Source organism: Lycium barbarum, chromosome 6 (genome assembly GCF_019175385.1).
Source record: "Lycium barbarum isolate Lr01 chromosome 6, ASM1917538v2, whole genome shotgun sequence".
NCBI lineage: Eukaryota > Viridiplantae > Streptophyta > Magnoliopsida > Solanales > Solanaceae > Lycium > Lycium barbarum.
Window position 1 is genome coordinate 120,623,073 of NC_083342.1, and position 21,521 is coordinate 120,644,593.

The following is a 21,521-nucleotide window of genomic DNA, read 5'->3' on the forward strand; positions in this document are numbered from 1 at the left end:
TAACCCAACGAATATACTCCGACCAACTTTGGCCTATTTAAACTTTGAAAAATTAGATAATAACCCATTTATTAATTTGATTTATTTTAACGCATTTTCCACCTCTGCCACAACACAGTTAAAGAAGTAAACAAGCAAAAAAGAAAGATGAAGAATGATATACCCTTTGAATCCAAATCCATAAAAAAATATTCCCTTTCTGGAATGGAAAGATTTAGATTCCTCCAGGCCAAATTAAAATCAACAAGGAAACTGTCTCCAGCAGACAGTAGACATCATCATTCACCTATATTAGGATTTCTGATTTCTCACATGCACTCATAGACTTATTTGTCAGTGCAGAATTTGAAGGGGCGTATTAGAGAATATCGACTCTTTTCTACATCAATAAAAATAGCTCAGCAGCTTGAACTGGATATTAGAAAATATCACCATCTTTAGCTATATTGAGACCATATTTATGTCAAAAGTCACTAATGTGGCCATTTGAAATTTTTCTCCTTGTTTTGAAATTATAATGGTCGTCTGGTTGTCCATATTAGCAAAACAATAGCCTGTTTGCCAAACTACTTTGAGTGAATAACAATTATGCTTGATTTAATAATTTGTATGTATTTTTATTAGTAGTTTATGTTTAGCCAATAAAGTGCTATTATGCATCAACTTACTAAAAAAGGAAGTTATTACTAATGTTAATTAGGTAAATATGATTTTTTATATGGTTAATCTGGTCCTAAAAAATCAAAATCACTCATGTTTTAGATAAATCACTTCTTTCAGCTTTACTAATACTTGAAAACAGTTATTTCTCCATCAAAGTTTGGCCAAACACTTCATTCTATCAAATAAGTATTTTTTTTAATTAAAACAAAAAAGCACGTTTGGTCTTCTAACTTGGCTAAACAGGCTATAATGTTCACATTAAATGATATTGCATTGTTCGATTGGTTGCATAAAAACAATAATCTGGAGAAAACTAATGCAAAATTCAGTTGACTGCATAATCTTTTTGATTGGTGATATTAAACTCAATACATGCATAAGTTTTACGACGTATAAAAATTTAATATAATGTGAAATAAGAACACATGAAATAACAATACTTGAATAAATGTATTTAAAGATAAAATCGTCCTTAAAATAGGTAATCCCTACATGACATTTTTCCTTATCTATTACTACTACTAATTCTATGCATCACATAATAATCGCTTTTACATTATTATGCATCACACAACAATACATATCACGGCATAAATACAATCTACAGTGTGAGTCCCGCATGTACATGGACCAACAGGCCAATAAATGCCAACGAACCTTGGTCCAAGATAGAGGTACTTTAGACCGTGAGGTTAAATTCTCATCACAATGTGGATTTTATATCCAGCTTAGATATTCATATTTTCTCACTATTACAGAGTATTAGAAGTTTAATCATTTTAATCGGCGGAAAAGTGTGCACAGAGGACCGAGTAATAGATGCTAGTTTTTTATTTGATAAAAAAAGCATATTTAACAATTTTAGGGAATGAAGTCATAACATAATTTAACCAAATTAAATATGTTATTACAAAGATATTACTTGGGGCTAAACTGGAATTGATACAAATTCCACCCTTAAACCGATGGGAAAATGACATAGGATACCTACTTAAGACTCTTTATTACAAAACATATAGATAGTTTTCCTTATTTACAAAACATAACGATATTTTACGAAACATGACGGATTTTCATATATTTTTCGTTTTTTTATTTTTTTTAGAAAATAATTTTTTTAAAAATATTACAAACTTTTATTTATTTTTTATTTTTTATTTTTTGCTCAAAGGCTTAAAAAATTACTTCAAATTTTTATGTATGAAAGCTGTATGAAATGTGTATGTGTGAGCGAAATTTTTAATATAATTTTCATACACAAAATTGTGAGCGAAAACTTTAAGCCTTAAATATTGTATGAAAGTTGTTACAATGTTGTTGTAATTGTATTACTTTTCCAAAAACCTAATATGAACTTTATATACGAAAAATGTGAATGAAGTTAAAGTCTTGAGCGAGATATACATATTTCATACCATTTTCATACATAAAATTTTGAGCGTAATGTTTAAGTCTCGATCGAGATATACACATTTCATACGTTTTCATACACAAAATTTGAGTGAACTTTTTAAGCCTTGAGCAAGATATACACATTCCATACACAAAATTTGAGCGATTCTTTTAAGTCTTGAATGTTGTATCAAAGTTGTATACAATGTTGTTATAGTTGTATTAATTTTACAGAAATCTAACATGAACTTCATACACGAAAATGTGAGCGAAATTTTAAGCCTTGAGCGAAATACAAATTTCATATCGTTTTCACACACACAATTTTGAGTGGATTTTTTAAGCCTTGAACGAGATATACACATTTCATACATTTTTCATGTCGTTTCATACACACAATTTTGGGCGAACTTTTTAAGTCTTGAGCGAGATATACACATTTCATAGAATTTTTACACATAATTTTTTGAGCGAAAAAAAATAATAATAATTTTAAAAACATTTTTTTAAAAAAAAAAAACATGTTTTGTTTAGGGTTTGTAATATTATGTTTTATAAATAGAAAACTATCGTCACGTTTCGTAAATATTTCTCCTTAACCGATTGGAGCTGGTAAAATTTGGGATCTACACAAATTGAGATTGAGACTACACAACATAGACAGGTTGGGTCTTTAATGGAAAATTACTTCCTTAATTTGTCTCTGATGTATTTAATTTAAACAGAAAGAAAAACAAAAACAAAAAAAAAGCGCCAATGCATATATTTTACTTTTATCCTTTTCCTTTATGGGAAAGCACTTTTCATTATATTATCCTACGTGCTCAAAAAATCGAGAACGTTCCTGGACTCTCATTAACCGAATGGATACCCACGTATTCAGTTTTCATTGGTTAGTTGATGTGTAAAATACTATTGAAGCAAGATGAGCATATCAAGTTCTACTATTGGAGAGAACACTCTAGCTTCTTGTCATCAACGTGAATCAAAACCAACTCAAACTAAAATTTCACTCACGACCCTCAACTATAAATCTTCTCTTTTCCTCCATTATCATAACATAACACAAGCATTCATCAATCAAGAAAGAAATATAAACAGAGGGAATAAGAGAGAAAAGAAAAAAAAGTAAAGGAGAATGGCACGTTCAAAGAATTTCAAAAACTTAGCATTCTTGATTTTGCTTCTTTTTGTTTCAGGTGATTATCTTACTCTTATTAACTTTACAAGTGGTCTTGTTTTTTGGCTCCTTTTACTTCTTAATTCTACTTTTGTTGTTTTAATTTGTTGCTAAACACATGCACAAGTTTGTTTTATATTTAGTTGAAATACCTATCCTTCTGTAATTTGTTTGCATGCCAATGTTTTTTTTTTCAATGTATCTTCTCTGTTTTCATCTTGTGGGGCTAGTAGAATAGAAGTTTTCCCATATAATCGGTGGTTTTCTGTAGAGTAAATGAGTTATAATCGTTTGTTGAATCTTCACAAGGATTGATGGCTTTACTATATGAACAAGATCACAATTTTCCTGATATAGTTAGTTCTAGTTAAGTTGTTAGGTATTTCTAATTGTTGTTCTTGTTCTTAACTGAAACTCCGCCGGTGTGAGCTCGCTCACATTGCCGGTCCCAAGCCCGGATAAAGGAGGAGGGTTGCCGAGGGTCAATCGGAAACAGCCTCCCTACCCAGGTAGGGGTAAGGCTGCGTACATCTTACCCTCCCCAGACCCCACTATTGTGGGATTACACTGGGTAGTGACCAAGACCAAGACCAAGTTCTTGTTCTTAACTGATTCAAATATATAGATGGCTTTCTTTCAGAATAAGTTGAATTTTACTACATCATGAGCTGACGAATTTCTTGTTGTTCTGGTAGAGTGTTGCTTAGGAGTAACAGTAGCTGCTGAGAAAAATCAGAAACAGAACCTTGGCACAGTGATTGGAATTGATCTAGGGACAACATATTCTTGTGTGGGTGTGTACAAAGGGGAGAATAATGTTGAGATCATAGCGAACGACCAAGGTAACAGAATCACCCCTTCATGGGTTGCATTCACTGATACAGAAAGGTTAATTGGAGAAGCTGCAAAGAATCAAGCAGCTCTTAACCCCGAACGCACCATATATGATGTTAAAAGGCTCATTGGAAGAAAGTAAGTTTGTATTCAGCTAAGTACTGTTGTGGGACTTGTGTTTCTTGAGATTTTTGGTGTTCTAATTTGATCTGTTTGTGTTGTTTGGTAGGTTTGATGATCCAGAAGTTCAGAAGATTATCAAAATGTTGCCTTTTAAAGTTGTGAACAAAGATGGCAAGCCTTATGTAGAGGTGAAGGTTAAAGATGGCGACATTAAAGTGTTTAGCCCAGAGGAAATTAGCGCTATGATCTTGCAGAAAATGAAGGAAACAGCTGAGGCATATTTAGGGAAGTCAATTAAGCACGCAGTCATCACCGTTCCAGGTATATTCAACAAAAAAAAATTATCCATAACAAATGTTTTTCTTCTTGAAAAACTGTTGTTTTTTGTTGCTGATTGAGTAATTTGGTTCATATGTAGCTTATTTTAATGATGCACAAAGGCAAGCAACCAAGGATGCTGGCGCCATAGCAGGGCTGAATGTAGTTAGGATAATAAACGAGCCGACTGCGGCTGCTATAGCCTATGGATTGGACAAGAAAGGGAAAGAGCAGAATATTTTGGTGTATGATCTTGGTGGTGGCACATTTGATGTTAGTATACTTAGCATTGATAATGGTGTTTTTGAGGTCCTAGCAACAAATGGTAACACTCACTTAGGAGGAGAGGACTTTGATCATAAACTAATGGACCATTTTATCAAGCTGATTAAGAGGAAATATAACAAGGATATTAGTAATGACAAGAAAGCTCTTGGAAAGCTTAGAAAGGAATGTGAGAGAGCTAAGAGGGCTTTAAGTAACCAGCACCAAGTACGTATCGAAATTGAGTCTCTTTTTGATGGTATTGACTTTTCTGAGCCATTAACAAGGGCGAGATTCGAGGAGTTGAACATGGATTTGTTCAAGAAGACAATGGGTCCGGTCAAGAAGGCATTAGAGGATGCAAACTTGAAAAAGACGGATATTGATGAACTCGTGCTCGTTGGCGGAAGTACTCGAATCCCAAAGGTGCAACAGCTCTTGAAGGATTTCTTTGATGGGAAGGAACCTAACAAAGGTGTAAATCCTGACGAAGCTGTAGCTTATGGAGCAGCAATACAAGGAGCAATACTTGGTGGTGAAGGAGGGCAAGAGACCAAAGGTGACTAACTTTTCTTCACTTCTCTGATATAACAGAAGCAAATTTTATTTTTTATTTTTGCTTTGAATAACATGGTTTTGACATTCTCTTCTTTCCTCAGATCTCTTGTTGCTTGATGTGACTCCTTTAAGTCTAGGAATTGAGACAGCGGGTGGGGTTATGACAAAGTTAATTCCAAGAAACAGTAGGATTCCTGTCAAGAAATCACAAGTATTCACCACCTATCAAGACCAGCAAACAAGCGTCACAATTAAGGTAACATAGCTATAATTTCAGCAATTCTTTGATATCAAAGAGAACATTTGTTTGACATTGTACTTGGGCCATAGGAATTACAGATCGAATTGAATTTTCTTTTTGGATATCCTTTAGGTATATGAAGGTGAAAGGAGCTTAACGAAGGATTGTCGTGAACTTGGTAGCTTTGACTTGTCCGGTATACCTCCTGCTCCAAGGTAAGTTGGACATATACTAAAGGATTAATTTTGAAAAATGCGAAGTAGCCAAAAAAGAAGCATTCTTTTCATGATTATTAAAATTTATTACTAAGTACAAATTTTCAAAATCTTTTGTAGGGGAGTACCGCAAATTGAGGTGACTTTTCAGGTTGATGAGAATGGAATTCTACATGTAACAGCACAAGACAAAGCAGCTAAGAAGTCAAAATCTATTACCATCACTAGTGATAAGTCGCGCCTAAGCCAAGAAGAAATCGATAGAATGTTGAAGGAGGCGGAGGAGTTTGCAGAGGAAGACAGAAAGGTAAGGGAGAAGGTGGATGCTCGGAACAAGCTCGAAACATATGTTTACAACATGAAGAACACGATCAATGACAAGCTCGCGGAGAAGATTGATTCTGATGATAAACAGAAGATTGAGAGCGCTCTTAAGGAAGCTACGGAGTGGTTGGATGATAACCAAAACGCGGCGAAGGATGACTATGATGAGAAGATGAAAGAGCTGGAAGATGTATGCAACCCTGTCATAAGGCAGGCCTATGAGAAGAGTGGTGGAAGTTCTGCAAATTCAGGAGATGAGGAGTCGTCTTACGATGAATTATAGATTATAGAGCGACACACATTACATTATTTTGGATTACTAGATTGTAGAGTGTAACTTTCTTCTTCTTCTTCTTTCCTTTTTCCTTTTTCCTTTTTCCTTTTTCCTTTTAAGATTTTAGAGTGAAACTTATGACTAATTTGGCCATTTAATTTAACGTTTCTATACTGTTTTCTCTTCATCTGCATGCTTTTCTTTCGTTTGTTTGAATCCCACATCTACTAAATATTCTTGTGTAACGCCAGCACCCCTTTTTCTTTCTTAGAGTTAATAGAAAACCACATTATGTATGTATAATGTCTCTAACTACAAATCTTTTGTTCTGGAAACTTGCAGTATTAGTGTTATGGACTTGCTTAAATGTGTTAAACTGGGAACCTGGAAATTTATATTTGCCGATAAGGCCTAAAACTAAGAATGATAAGTTATGGCCCTATTGAGTAGTTCAACGATTGATCTTGGTCTTTGAATGGTTTCATCAGTAACGTAACAGTAATTATTGGTCCGAGTTTATGTTGTCGATTCAGCATAACTTAGCATCACATACGAGTAATTCTGGTCATGCGAAGTTCGAGAACATACAAAAAAGGAGAGAGTAAAAGTTTAAGTGCGAGTTTTCTTGATCAATGTACCAATTCCAAGTCCACTCCTTCAGCAAGGTGAGATATTCTTCAATAGAGTACTTGCTTTTTGTTGATATGAAACATCTTTACTTAGCGGAACTACTTTTGTACTGGTACAAAAGTATCAAGGAAACCATCGTCACACGGCGAATTTGTCTTTGCTTCTTTGTAGATGTCAAATTAAATTTCCATCGAGTGATCATTTTTCTTTTTAGTTTTAAACAGAAGCTATTTAAAAAAAAATGCTGATGTATGTCACTTCTGCTATTTGCGGATTCGCAACACTAAACAATCGGAGTTCTTGTGATTTTTACAAAAAAAAAAAAAAAAAAAAAAGCATAAGAGCAAATGCAATTTTCCTGTCAGCTCACATAACAGATTCTCAGTTTCAAGGAATCTGTGAAAAAAATATCATAGGCGTAGACGCTCGGACAATTCTAAAATATTGAAGTTGATATGATTTGGGTAAAAACACAGCAGTATTAAAAAAAAAAAAAGGTGGAGCTATATAAAAGCAAAGTATTTACAAAAATTCACCCACCACTTCACATTATTATTACCAAATATTGTGCAAAATACTCCAAATACTTATATTCATGCATCTAACACAATTCTCTCGACTAATATTACCACATACTCATCAACAAACTAGTAATTGAAACTACTGAAATAATATCCATACATCTCAATTTCTCGACACTACTTACCATTATAATTTCAGAACCTATTGGTTATCACACTTTGTTGAAGACCGAGTTCGAATTTGATGACTAGAGAGCAGGAACAACCAAACGAAAAAATGCCAAGAGCCTTAGAGAATACTGTTTTACCAAGATATCATTGTAGAGACTGTCACTTGGAATAACATGAATTGCAAGTATATCTCAATGGATTAAAAACATAAAACGAACAAGTAACAGACGCAAAACTTATGGTTCTCTAAAGATCAACAGAGATAAAATTGCCCTGATTGTACTATTAAGTTTAACAAGAAACTGAAAAACCAAGTGATTTCAACATCTGATTTCAAAATTAAAACAACCACCTAGTCTAAGATGGCAGGAATCTAAGAGAAACTTGAGCTTGGGGGTGCACCGCCAAAACCACCAGATCCACGGCCAAATCCAGGTCTTCCACCAGAACCCTGCAAGTGTAGCATGATGGTTTAGACTTCGTTGACCAACAGAATTTCATCTAATATACTTCATCATGCAACAAAGTATAGACAATATAAATAATGAATAGTAAATCAAAAAGTAAAAGTCAGGAATGAAAACAAGGATGTTTTTTTTGTATGTGTTAGGGGTTCTGTGTGTGTTTTGAGAGTGGGGGGGGGGGGGGGTAGTGGTGGTTACTCTCAGCAGCAAAATGTAGAAGATGACTTCAGTTTAAACCAACTAAACTTTTCTTAACATGTGACTCCAACTAGTCCTCAAAGTAGTTTTGTGACAACTAGCTTCTCCCTGAGGAATACAAAACCCATATAAGGAGGCATAAAGGAGAACCAAATCAACACTCAGAAATCATCTTATTTTCTTTTCCGAATTTCAGTAATAAAAATTCTATGGACAACACCTAATCTGTAGGATATGATAGAGGATTAGAATCCGGACAGGTAAGAATGAGGTCAAGCCAACAAACTCAAGGAACCCTTAGATAAACAAAGGATGTTAAGTTTTAAGCTTCATTTGGTAACTAAAAATTGCACCAACGGGAAACAAGGCCAACAACAAAATGATAACAGCATCTAGATGCCACAGTACATAGATATGGTAAAGCCATTCTATATCAAAGGAACATTTCCACAGCTAATTTGAATCTCAAAAGGGAAAATGAGAAATTTTGTTAGAATTCTTAAAGCTTGTTTTTGCAGTTTAACTTCCATAGTACCTAAATTCAAATTTTAAGATATTTACATTAGCATCGACACATCTCTTATTAACAAATACAGAATGAGTGATAGTCCTTATTTAATCAACAGAAACATAGTCCAATTTCTTCAAATAACAAGGAAATCATGTTCATGTAATTGCAACTAATAAGCTATCTAGAGGACAATAACTTCAAGGTTTCAGAATTCAAAAAAGGAAAAGAAAAATTACCCTGAAAGCAGGCTGGTAGTCAGCTGGAGCTCCACCTTTCTCACCTCCAAACTCACCAGGTGGACCTCTAGGTCCAGCACGGTAACCATCCCTGTCGCCAAACCTTGGCCTTTCACCATCAAACCTTGGTGGGCCACTGCAAATCCAGTTGACACACCATTAATTATTATTTTAACAAATACACAGTAGAAGTCATTTAAAGCTTATTAGGATGATTGTCAACTATTGTATTGCGTTGTTAGTTTAAACACAATGTTTGTTTTGATTGTTACTTAAATTTTAGTTATGACGAAGTCTCATTTTGTGTAACAACCGATTTGGAGCTATCGAGTGGTTACCTTGTTAATTTTTCCTCGTTATGTCTTCACTTACTATCTAATAATCATTACTTATCCTTTATCCTACCTTTTTATGATAGCTCTACACCGTAGACTACTTTTCTTGTAGGTTTATCCATGTCTAATACTATGTAACGACGGGAAACAATACAACCTATCCAAACAGAATATTTATATGATACAATATGTAACAACCATCCAAACAAAGTGTTAAAACTCCAAAAAGAAATCAGTTTCAAGCTATTCAAACAAAATGAAAAGGTAAATTACCGGGGACGATCGCCTGGAGGTCCACCCATGGGACGACCAAGAGGCTTAGCGGACTTCTTCAAAGTAGCAGGTACAATCTCAGAAGGAAGGTTAAGGTAAGTCCTGAGGAACTCAATTCCATCATTTGTAAGGTACCAGTAGTAATGCATCCAAGCAAATGTCTCCCTAACATACTCCTTAGATTTAAAGCTCTGCATCAGCTTAATCACTTGTAGGTTTGGCACATCGATCAACGGATGCTTGGCCAAGTTGTAATCCTTCTTCGCATAGCACACTCCCTCTACAACAACGTAAAAACAAAATCACATCAGAAAATGGAGCTTCTTCTCATCTCCAAATATCAATCAATGTGTACTTTCTCTCACCACGACTAATTATCTTTAATAACCATTACAACTAAAATGGACAGGAGAGAATAACAGCATAGAACACAACGTAAAAATAATGTGATATAACACATTAAACTACACTAATAATTTAAGACAACTAAATTTTTCAATATATATTACCTAAACTCATTAAGTAAAGCTCATTAGCTCAATGACAAACAGAAATGACTATTTTATGCAACGACATGGATGGTTTTCCAGTCACATAACTCTTTGACTTATAACCATTCCTGATTCCTAAAAATCAATTCGCATTGGTTTACTATACACTTCTCGGATACTAAAAAATGTAACAACTATCAAACGCGCTGCTAGATTCGACTAAACTGTACCTATATTAGAACATACAAATTATACACACAGATTACTGCCTGGAAAACAACTTAATTCAAAAACCATTACAATGCAATATAATTTTACTGACCTTGGAAGAGGTACTTGGAGATCTCTCTACGGTTTTTCTCTGAAATAATCTGAAACAAGAAAATGATAAAATTCGAATTAGAAACTTAGATAGAAAAGACAAGTTATTCATTGACAGGAAGAGAAGATACCATGGCTGCTTGAAGAAGATTGCAAATTTGTGAGAGAAATCACACTGACGACTTCGGCGATTTTAGCAGCAAAGTAAATGTTTCTTCAACCCTAGATTGCGAGGTTTTATATGTTAGGTTTGGAATCTTAATGGGCTTTTATTAGGGTAGCTGATGAAGCCCTAAATCGGCCCACATTTGAAGCTGGATTATCTTGGCCCATCATACTTTGGTGAATATCAAGTAATTGCACGGTTTTCCCTTCAAATGGACTGCTCTTTAATTTTTGTCCTTTAAAATCCAACAGGGTATATGTTCTTTAAACTTGATATTGTGATGTGTAATTTATGCTCCTCTAGGCATAAGTTTGATTCTGAAGGGTAAAAGTTAAAGACCAGTCCATTAGAAGGACAAAAATTAAAGACCAGCACAAAATAGGGACCAGAGTGCAAATGACCTGGTGAATATTGAATACAAAAAAACTGGGTCATTTGCACTTTTGGACCTATTTTGTGTTGTCTTTAATGTTTGCCGCTCAAGACAAATATATGTTTTGCGAGACATAAGTTTATATTTTCGCATTATAATATCCACAAGTTATGTTAATGCCCTTCAAAAACTTATGCTCCGTCAAACATGAGATAAATGTTGAAGGGAAAAAATAAGGCCAGCCCATTTGAAGGGAAAAAAACTAAAGACCAACCCACTTGAAGGGCAAACCGTGCAATTTCTTCAAAAACGAAAAAACACAAAAGGCATTGAGACCCTAACTGCTAGCTTGTTTGGATACTCGTTAGTCATTACATGTCGCTTTATAATGTATCATATTCTACTATAATGTATTATTTTGACGAATATAATATTTGAATAGAGTATATCATTTTCCGTCATTTCATAAGTTCACACCCCAACAATTTGAAAAAAATAAGTTTTCCATATTACAAAGGAAAAGTAAAATACAGAATAGAGTTATTATAACAAACAAAAAAAAGATAGGGAAATGATAAAATATGATTATAAATAAGAAGCAACGAAAAAATGAAGGTAAAGAAATATAACAACATGACCACACTAACTCGAAAATGTTTTTGATTTTCCTCCTCTTTTCATTAACGTGTTATAATATATTAGATATTCTAATAGCATAAAAATGTTGAATTATTAACATATATAAATCCATTTCCAGTTTAGACTTTTTAAAGCTTAAACGGAGTATCAGTTAAACCTTTTATTAAGGATCCTATTAAAAGAAGAAAAAGCTCCAGCTATGTAATTGTATTTTACTAGTGACTAGCCTGACAATCCAATCTAGTACTTCTTATAGTTTAAACTAAAGATATATTTAATGTACTAAGATATTTTTTGAATTTTGTAATCTTAATCGTGTCATGTGGGACGTTGGAATAAAAAGGGTTACTAGACGTAAAAGTAATATTCCTATTTTAAACATACTAAAAGGTAAACTAAGATAAATAAATTGAAATAGAGGAAGTAGCTGCTTTTTAGTAGGTGTGATTGGAATTCGTTGAAAAATCTGGACTAAACTACATATAAAAATTGAGGAAGGTTGAAGGTGATTTAGGGGCAAGATTTACTTATGAAATCGATATGTAGAAAACATCACTATGACAACATATATCGTATGGGTACATCATATATATCCTTATATATCAATGTACAGTACATAGATATTTAGTTGATATATATCATATACAAAAGATACACGAATACATAGAGGAGATATACAAAAATATACATGCGGAATGCATACATTAATACAATGACGATATACACCACGCTTCAACTCAACTTATTTGATGCATCAGCTCTACATATCGAGTAGCAACTCTTCAAATCAACTTGAAATGGGCTCAAAATTTAGTATAAGCTTTACATTTATGTTATCAACAAGACTTTTGAACACCCACATCGAATTACAAACGTTTTTTTTTTTAAATCTTGATTGTTAAATTTGAGAGCTTCAAGCTCAAGGATAGTGGGTTTCAAGGTCTTTTTCAAATTCAATAATTTCAATGGATTTTTTATGATGTTCTAATGACTGAAGGCGACGGTAATGTAAAACTATTGGTGATCTTATGGTACTACTACGTGGTAGAGAGATGATAAGGAAGAAGGTGACTTCATATATGTTACTAGACTACAAACAAATTTTTTAGCTATACGTCGTCATGCGTTTTGTACGCGTTACTTTGTGTTTGAGTTCAAATTCATTTACTTTATGCCTAATATGTGTATTTTCTTGCGTAAGACATAATTTTGAGCAAACGGAATGATATGGAACTAAAACGAATCAAATACAGCTTTGAAATCTGAGTAAAAGTCAATGAATACTAATTGGGATCAAGTCTGGGGATCGAGGGCCGAGAGCGTACAACATTAGCCGACAGAAGTGCAAAGGAGATGCTTTTTAGCCAACCATAATGCACTCCGCACCGTGCCACACAACGTGGTACGGTCAAAGTAGGGATTACCTCCATAATTTTATGCCCTCTAAAGTTCTAGCTTATGTCGTGCCACATGATGTGATAAATGTTTTTCGGGCCTGTTCGAGTCCATTTTAGTTTGGGAAAGGCGTTTTGGTCCTAATGTGTTTTCATACACTGTGAATAGATGTTAGAGACTAATTTTTTGGGACATTAGACTTTTTATAAAATGCTGAATTCAAAGGAAATAATATTTTAGTAATTTTTCTCAAAAATAAAAGAAAATGTCGATAGTATATTACTACTATATAGAAGCACCACTTTGGACACTGTTTCGTCGTCCGTGTGTGGGCCCAAGGTGGGTTTGGTCGTCCATCAAGGGCAATTCCGTCATTTTACTTAATCGAAGTCTTTTATTAAGTTCAAGCTATTAAGTTTTCAGATTGACATGTGTGTCAGTGTGTATCATCAGTTCATCACATTGGGAGCAAATGATATCCATGCACATTTCTGAAAATGTGGGTCTCGATTGTGGGCCCTATTTAGTAGCATTCAAAAATCTAAGACCATTCAAATTCTTTTTTCTTTCTTTCTAAAAAATTAGCATGATATCTTTTCTAACTAATTAAATTGTTCTATACTTCTATTTTGCTACTTTCAATTAAAGTAAATCAATGGATTAATTATAAATTTAAATAGAAAATATATGTGAACGTTGTGTCATTTAGACATTCGAATTTAATTTATATATTATGAAATAATAAAAATTTGATTTATTTTCCAACCTTACCAAATTAAAATTTGATAAACTAATAAGTGTGCGTTGGGTCCAATTTATAACAATGAAAAAAAATACATTTTAAAATTGATCAAATCGAAATTTAATCTCTTATAATAGACTGCTTGCATTATTTTTCAAATTAGTTCATAATTCTTACTACTAATAATATTTTATCTCAAATAAGAAAGGGAAAAGAATTTCTTTTTATGCAAATTATCCCTTTTAAAATATTAATGAACTCTATGTAATATTATATTGGAAAACTTTGAGTTGTCACAAGCTTGATGTTCAGAGCCAAACATAACAATTTTCCATTTTACTATTTGGGACAGGAAATTATTTATTTTAATTGATTTGATATATATCTATAAATCGTAAACAAAGAAACTTCAGTAAAAGAATTTAAAACTAAATCCTCACAGGATAGTCTAAAATACGCTTCTGATTTAAAATTATATATAATATTTTTCATTACAGTGACATAAATGATACAAATACTTGATTATGCATCATTTTATTAAGAACATAAGTATTGAAATAAATATTGTATCATGCTAACATTCTTTTTTAATATCGGTTAAGATAAATTACACACTTAGTTTTGTTCAATAATGACTTACACTATTTATTTATAAATCCAACTAATGAGCAAGATATTAGAAAGTAAGTTCTTCAGGATAATAACGCATAATAATTCATCCTCATAAAATTATAGATTCAACTTATGAGCAAGAAATTGGAAGGAATGACCTTTAGGACAATAATGCATAAAAAATCAACCTCATTAATTTATATTATTATTTTATACAATGGTAAAAAGAAATTTGAATGTTAGATTCATAGTACTTTATATATTTTTTTTTTTTATCATAATTAATACTATGCTTAACACATCAAGCATGTTCCAATTGAGGTTGATGAGTAAATGAGGAGACTTTTTTTTTTAAATGGTTAACTTATTTACATAATAGACATTTGAGAATACGTACAGAAAGTTTGTCAAAATTTAAGTTTGAAGTATCTAAGAGGAACAGTTTATCATGTGTTCAAGTGCTTAATTAGAAAAGACATATGTTTAAGTGTCTAAATAAAATTTGTTGGCAAGTTTAAAAAAATAACAATGTATTAAGCCCTAATACTAACAATACTTGACAAAATTGTAGGATTATTTTACTTTATTACTTTAATTATTCTAAAATTTTGCTTAGGACCAACAAAATGTTGGTTAAAAAATCCACACAAATTTGTGAAATTATATATACATTTTTTCTTTCGATTTTAATTAAATAGGCAAAATAGATATAAAGCAATAAAAAAAAGGAAGAAAAAAAAGTGGAACTCACCATCTCCAAACTCATGGGAAAAAAAAAGTGGACCCTATATTATCAAAATCAAGCAATATAAAAAAAAAAAAAATGAACCTCATATTAAAAAAAATATAATGTTAAAAAAAAAGTACTGGCTTTGTATTCGTAGCAAACACTAATATAATAAAGTTTTAGATACGGAGCACAAACTACAATGTTATATTAATCGTATTTTGAACATAATGTATGTATATATATTATATGCATAAAAATAGTACAAACTAATAATGTCCAAAAAAAAAAAAGTGCACCCCATAAAGGGTGGACCTCATACTAAACAACATCAAGTAATAAAAAAAAATAATAAAAAAAAAAGTGGAACCTACCATCTCCAAACTCACTGTAAAAAAAAAAAATGGACCCCATATTAACAAAATCAAGTAATATTAAAAAAAAAAAAAAGTGAACTCCATATTAAAAAAAAAATAATGTTAAAAAAAAAGTGCAGACTTTGTATTCATAGTAAACACTAATATACTAAAGTTTTAGATACGGACTACAAACTACAATGTTATGTTAATCGTGTTTTGAACATAGTATGTATATATATATATAGTGCAAATTAATAATGTCAAAAAAAAAAGTGCACTCCATATTAAAAAATCAAACAATATTCATGTAATTTCCAAAGTATCTCATTAAGTCAATAATGATGGATTCATTGCCACGTGCGTATCAATCCATTAGTGAGAGCAAATGAAATTGCTTTTCTTCAAAAAGTTAAATAGTCAAACCATACAGTTTTTTTTTTTTATATATTAGCCGGAGATCTAATCTAGATATTAAACTGTTGTATTTTTGCTATTCCGCCATGTCATTTATTTGTTATGTTCACTAAAATAAATATACTTAAAATATTTATATTTTAAAATAAGATAGAATTTAATTACTTTTTTATTTTTATTCTTACTCTAATAAATGTGAAAAGAAATTAATGTCGTAAAAAAAATATATCAAATGGAGATCAAATAATGAATAAGGTAAATTAGTCAAATTATAATTCTAATCGACGTTTTCTTAAAAAACCATGCAAAAGACAACATGACAAGTAAAATGAGCTAAACCGAGAATATTTACCAAAAATTAAAAAATAGTATTTCGTCGTTTAAATAGAAAATCAATTTATACTTTGTTTCGTTTTAAACATGAAAAATTAATTTAATAATTTGAATTAGAATTATCCAAATTAAAATTTGATAAAAAATAATAAGTATTTTACACCTTTAAATTAATCGAATTAAAATTGAAAATATCAACTGATGCTTAAATATTGCTATTGTTTTGTCTCAAAGAGATGAAAATAGTTTCCTTTTAAACAAGTCTTCTCTTATAAAAAATATTAATAAATTTGCCGATTTTGTATTCGTAGCAAACATTAATATGATAAAATTGTAGATACGGAGCACAAACTACAATGTTATATTAATCGTGTTTTGAACATAATATATGCTCTCTATATATATAATCACTATTAAAAAACAACTACATACACATACATGAACTATAATCTAAAGTGTTGGGTCCGTGCGCAGCACGGGCATAGGCCGTCTAGTTTACAACTAAGGTCTCAATTTTTTTTGTTGAAAATATTTGAATACTTTAGGACTTCATAATATGGAGATAATTTCAATACCCAGATTATCAAATTATTAAGTTTGTTTATGTATTGGATTTCTCTTTGTATTTAGATATTCAGAAAAAGGTCATCAATTCACAATTTTTTTAAGGTTTCAATAATATTTTGGATGATAAGGTCCCTTACTTGGGGCTTTCCTCTCAATTATTTAAGGCGACCATCAATCTTTTAATAGTAAAACTTGGTGTACCACTAGTTTAAGAATGATCAAAAACCTCCTTTTCATTCAAATTGCTAGTCTTGCAAAAATAACCAAATTACAAAAATAGCTAAATTATAAAAATAGCCACTTGGACATATTAGTAATGTTGAAGTCTTCCTTCCGTGCCTCCTTTAAGTTCCCCAAACACATGATGGTTGAAAGTATGTTCCAAAGCCCTTGATGGCCTCCGTCATTATCATAACTTCCCTTGTAAACCCATTTGAGCATGTTATGGATCCTAAAGGCTCTTTTAATAAAAATTGCATGACGCTTTAAGCTTTTCGTAGGTGATTGAAAGCTTCCATATTCAAGATAGCGCAGGCCCTCACTCTTGACACTGATCTTGGTACATCAATTTGCATCAAATATTAATCAGTAAAACGAACAAAATGATAGAATCAACTTATTGGATGAATCGTTGTGTCATGGAAAGCCACTGCCTTGAAAGCGATTTCGGCCCGACTCCGATGCAAATCGTTAAGGCTGGTCACTCCGCAAGGTTCCACAGCTTTTCCAAACACGTGCACTCATGGCTGGAAGTTTGGATTTGCACAAAACCAATTGTCCAGAAAACAACTTGAGAGGAAAAGATGAGGAGAATGAATTTTTCAGTGTGTTATTAATTCACCAAGAAGAGTGGTTGGTTATATATACTGCCAATACATACAACATATCCTATCCCTATGACGTGTTGTAGTGTTTCGTAATGTTGAGTTTTACGTTCAATGAAAAAATCAAAGCATTGGTTATATGAGAAATTAAAATACAATATTTATAAATAAAGATAGAGTTTTCTAAAATAAAATATTAACTCAAAGGAAATAATGTTTCAGTAATTTTTCTCAAAAATAAAAGAAAATGTCGATAGTGTATATTTACAATTAAGGTCTCAAATGTTTTGTTAAAAATAATTGAATAATTTAGAACTTCACAGTATGAAGATAATTTCAATACTCGAATGTCAAAATATTAAGTTTGTTTACTTATTGAATTTCTCTTTGTATTCAGATATTCAGAAATAGGTCATCAATTCACAATTTTTTTTAGGTTTTAATAATATTTTGGATTGTAAGGTCCCTTAATTGAGGCTTTCCTCTCAATTATTTAAGCCGACCATCAATTTTTTAACAGTAAAACTTAGTGTACCTCTAGTTTAAAAATTATCGAAAACCTTCTTTTCATTGATGGTGCATGTTGATGATGCTGATGTTTTGCACACTTCAATCGACATATTATTATTCCTTTTCAATGAACTGTTAGGACCCTGAATAACTTTTTATTAAGAAAAAGGTGAGTCGAAATGGAAATCAAGCTGCACTAACTAGATACTAAGCTAAAATCATTAGTTTTCAATTTCATTTACAATTCACCATTTAGTACTAGATTAAATAAATAAATAAAATGTATCTACATTTCTCCTTTTTAGTAGTTATTATAATTTTCAGTGATATAAAGACAGAGATAAAATTCTAGGCATGAGAAAGAATGTATTCGTTTAGAGGGAGGAAATGAATAGATGAAAATGACCTCATGAAGATTTTTTATGTCTACGATACTTTCAAAAAATTTATGTGAATATAAAAATCTTCTCAAACAACAATATACCAATATAATTTTACAAATGAGGTTTACGGAGAATAGGAGGTACGCAGACCTTATCACTACCTTTGCAGGGTAAAAAAGAGGTCATTTGCACGTTGATCCCTATTTTGTGCTGGTCTTTAGTTTTTCTCCTTCAAATAGGCTGATATTTAATTTTTGTCTTTCAATATCGAACTTATACCTAGATGGACATAAATTACGCATTATAATATTCACAAATTATGCTAGTTTTCTTAAAGAATTTATTTCCCGGTCCTATAAATACAAAAAAAATAAAGACCAACTCATTTGAAGGACAAAAATTAAAGACCGGTTCATCTAAAGGGAAAACCGTGTAATTACTTCGTATAAAAAAAGACATAAATTAGATTTGTAAAGGGCTTATAAAATTAATTTTACCAGGTAGTATTACAATTTTAAGCTTTAGCTCGACTTCTAGAAGATGGTGTTTCTGAAAAGGGCAAAACTAAAAATAAATATCTTACCAATGACTTAGCCCACAAGTTGTCAGCAAAGTCCACCTCCTTCACACAATAGAGTACTCGAAATAGCAAAAAATAAGGAATAAGTCGGTTTCTCATTGGCCACGCGGTTAAGTTTCCTTTGCCCCTCCACTTTCCTCGATATGCGTGCCGTTCTATGACCCCCTCCTTTATAAAGTTGTCCACCCAACGCTAACCCAAACACCAAATAAACGAAACAACGCTTCTCATTCATTCATTATAATTATAATATACATTTCATACTTTTCACGTTTGAGACCCTTCGTTCATATCGAATCTCTATTTTGTAATGGCTGAAACAAACCCTAAGACTCAACAACCCGAGATGGTAATTTGAATTTCAACTATTCCGTTGTTTCCTTGTTTGTATCGATTTGATGATTTTTCTTTTTGTTTCTAATTATTTTTGGTTTGATTTTTTGTGATTGAAGGCTCAGACAGAGGAAGAGAAATTGAAGTATTTGGAATTCTTGCAAGTGGCGATGATTCATGCGGCGCTATATGTGGCGAAGGTGTATGGTTACGCTAAGGAAAATTCAGGTCCATTGAAGCCTGGTGTTCAGACCGTTGAAGGCACTGTTAAGACCGTGGTGGGACCTGTCTATGATAAATTTCATGGTGTCCCTGTCGAAGTACTCAAGTTTGTTGACCGCCAGGTATATTCCCTTGTATAATTGACATGGAACTTTATTTTTTATTTTATTTTACCTATTCATGGATTTGGGTTTTATTATTGTATTTCAATTTTGGGTATCACTATTGGAAGTTTACATTTTAGTTCATGATGTCGCTATCGAAGTCCTCAAATTTGTTGACTCCTTGGGGCATTTGCTGAAATTTCATTTACTGTTACATTACTTATCATGGGTTTGATTGAGTTATAGAATTTCATATATTTGAAATAGAAATTCGGGATTTATTTGTGTTGTAATTGATTTTTTTGGTCTTATACATTCGTTCATGATCCCCTATGATTTATGAATTGCAACAAAAATTGTTTGGGGAGTTGGGGGGGCGGGGGGTAGGGTATATTTTTGTAGGTTAATTCATTCTCGATTTAATTTATTCATGTTTTGGCATGTGCACATCGACGAACTGAATTATCTATTTTCTCCTTCGTGTATCGCCTTAAGTAATTGAGATTGGATTCACACGGGTGGTAATGGTGGTGAGCTTTTGTTGTTGGACACAAAGTTAGTTAAAACAAGTACTGCTAGTATCATTAGTTAGTTGCATACAGATCCATTGTAGGATTCTCTTCAGATTTTGAAATTATTGTACGCTGTTGGGGTGCAGATTGCCTCTGTATTTTGGCTTTCATGTGTCTAGTCTATTGCTATTGCTAATTCAATGTTGGTCAGTGAATCAAGTGATAATAATTTTAGGCTAATGTATAAAATACATGACTGCTTCTCCTTTTGTGAAAATAGGGTTAGGGTGTGATTGAAACATGGTGCTAACTGGCGCGGTATAGTCATACGTAAATTGTTCGACCTTTTTGATCAGTTTGGTTACTATTTTACTGGATTGGATTCGCACCGCATTGACATGTGTGTGGTTGACATGAGTTTGATGACCATTTTGCAGGTTGATGAGTCTGTTCGTCAGATTGAGACCCGTGTTCCCCCTATGGTCAAGCAAGCTCCTGCAACTGCTCGGTCTGTTGCAGCCGATTTCAAGAGTGCTGGTGTGATAGGAACTGCATCAGGACTTGCAAAGACAGTCTATGCCAAGTATGAGCCCACCGCCAAGGGACTTTACACCAAGTATGAGCCAATGGCTGAGCAATATGCAACATCAGCTTGGATCTCTCTCAACAGAATTCCCATTGTTCCTAAAGTCACTCAAGCAGTTGCCCCAACAGCTGCTTACTACTCTGAGAAATACAATGTGATGGTTCAGCAAACAGCGGACAAGGGATACAAGGTTGCTTCATATCTTCCATTGGTACCTACTGAGAAGATTGCTAAGGTGTTCACCATTCAGCCACCTGTGGCTTCCAACTAAGAAGGACCTACTGATTTTACCTTTACTTATGGTTTATAAGTAGTAGTAGCTTAGTTCTTCGTGACGGTCTCCATATGATCTGGACTGCCTTGGAACCGTTGTTATTTGTTTGTTGTTTTGTGGATTGTTTATTATGTGAAGTAAATTTCGTGTTTATCTATTCAGTTTTCATTTTTGAAAAATGTGCCCCAGGACAAAGCGGGATTCCCGAGCAACAAATAACTACCCAACAAGTATCCAAGCTTTCCAAGATCCTTGGTAAAAAAGTGTTTACTAAAATACTGTTTCAGGTCAACAATTCCTGTCCTCTCACTACCTGTAATCACAATATC

At 32.6% G+C, this 21,521-nt stretch overlaps 3 protein-coding genes across 3 annotated transcripts; 2 read left to right on the top strand and 1 right to left on the bottom strand.

Annotated features, from left to right (window-relative positions):
* Positions 1–2,993: 2,993 nt before the first annotated feature.
* LOC132645958 (heat shock 70 kDa protein BIP1-like) lies at positions 2,994–6,661 on the top strand. Its single transcript, XM_060363248.1, has 7 exons — positions 2,994–3,254; positions 3,931–4,207; positions 4,299–4,513; positions 4,611–5,333; positions 5,434–5,588; positions 5,706–5,788; positions 5,909–6,661. The coding sequence occupies exons 1-7, from the start codon at positions 3,194–3,196 to the stop codon at positions 6,393–6,395; spliced, it is 2,001 nt and encodes a 666-aa protein (XP_060219231.1). The 5' UTR covers positions 2,994–3,193; the 3' UTR covers positions 6,396–6,661.
* A 1,165-nt stretch (positions 6,662–7,826) lies between these two features.
* LOC132645959 (small ribosomal subunit protein eS10z-like) lies at positions 7,827–10,787 on the bottom strand. The gene is made up of 5 exons (XM_060363249.1): positions 10,669–10,787; positions 10,539–10,587; positions 9,726–10,005; positions 9,118–9,253; positions 7,827–8,159 (listed from the first exon to the last, which is right to left on the bottom strand). Exons 1-5 carry the CDS (start codon positions 10,669–10,671, stop codon positions 8,082–8,084), a joined length of 546 nt encoding a protein of 181 aa, XP_060219232.1. The 5' UTR covers positions 10,672–10,787; the 3' UTR covers positions 7,827–8,081.
* Positions 10,788–19,270: 8,483 nt separating this feature from the next.
* On the top strand, positions 19,271–21,349 carry LOC132645960 (stress-related protein). The gene is made up of 3 exons (XM_060363250.1): positions 19,271–19,510; positions 19,614–19,838; positions 20,770–21,349. Exons 1-3 carry the CDS (start codon positions 19,472–19,474, stop codon positions 21,187–21,189), a joined length of 684 nt encoding a protein of 227 aa, XP_060219233.1. The 5' UTR covers positions 19,271–19,471; the 3' UTR covers positions 21,190–21,349.
* Positions 21,350–21,521: the final 172 nt, after the last annotated feature.

Excerpts from the sequence above, each read along its gene's own strand:
- LOC132645959 (XM_060363249.1), bottom strand. Across the intron at positions 10,006-10,538 it reads CTCCAAGTACCTCTTCCAAG|AGGGAGTGTGCTATGCGAAG; the intron begins GTCAGTAAAATT and ends ACGTTGTTGTAG. Across the intron at positions 8,160-9,117 it reads ACTACCAGCCTGCTTTCAGG|GGTTCTGGTGGAAGACCTGG; the intron begins GTAATTTTTCTT and ends CTACACTTGCAG.
- LOC132645960 (XM_060363250.1), top strand. The coding sequence starts at position 19,472 with ATGGCTGAAACAAACCCTAAGACTCAACAACCCGAGATG. Across the intron at positions 19,511-19,613 it reads AGACTCAACAACCCGAGATG|GCTCAGACAGAGGAAGAGAA; the intron begins GTAATTTGAATT and ends TTGTGATTGAAG. Across the intron at positions 19,839-20,769 it reads TCAAGTTTGTTGACCGCCAG|GTTGATGAGTCTGTTCGTCA; the intron begins GTATATTCCCTT and ends ACCATTTTGCAG.
- LOC132645958 (XM_060363248.1), top strand. The coding sequence starts at position 3,194 with ATGGCACGTTCAAAGAATTTCAAAAACTTAGCATTCTTGATTTTGCTT. Across the intron at positions 4,514-4,610 it reads CGCAGTCATCACCGTTCCAG|CTTATTTTAATGATGCACAA; the intron begins GTATATTCAACA and ends GTTCATATGTAG. Across the intron at positions 5,589-5,705 it reads AAACAAGCGTCACAATTAAG|GTATATGAAGGTGAAAGGAG; the intron begins GTAACATAGCTA and ends GATATCCTTTAG.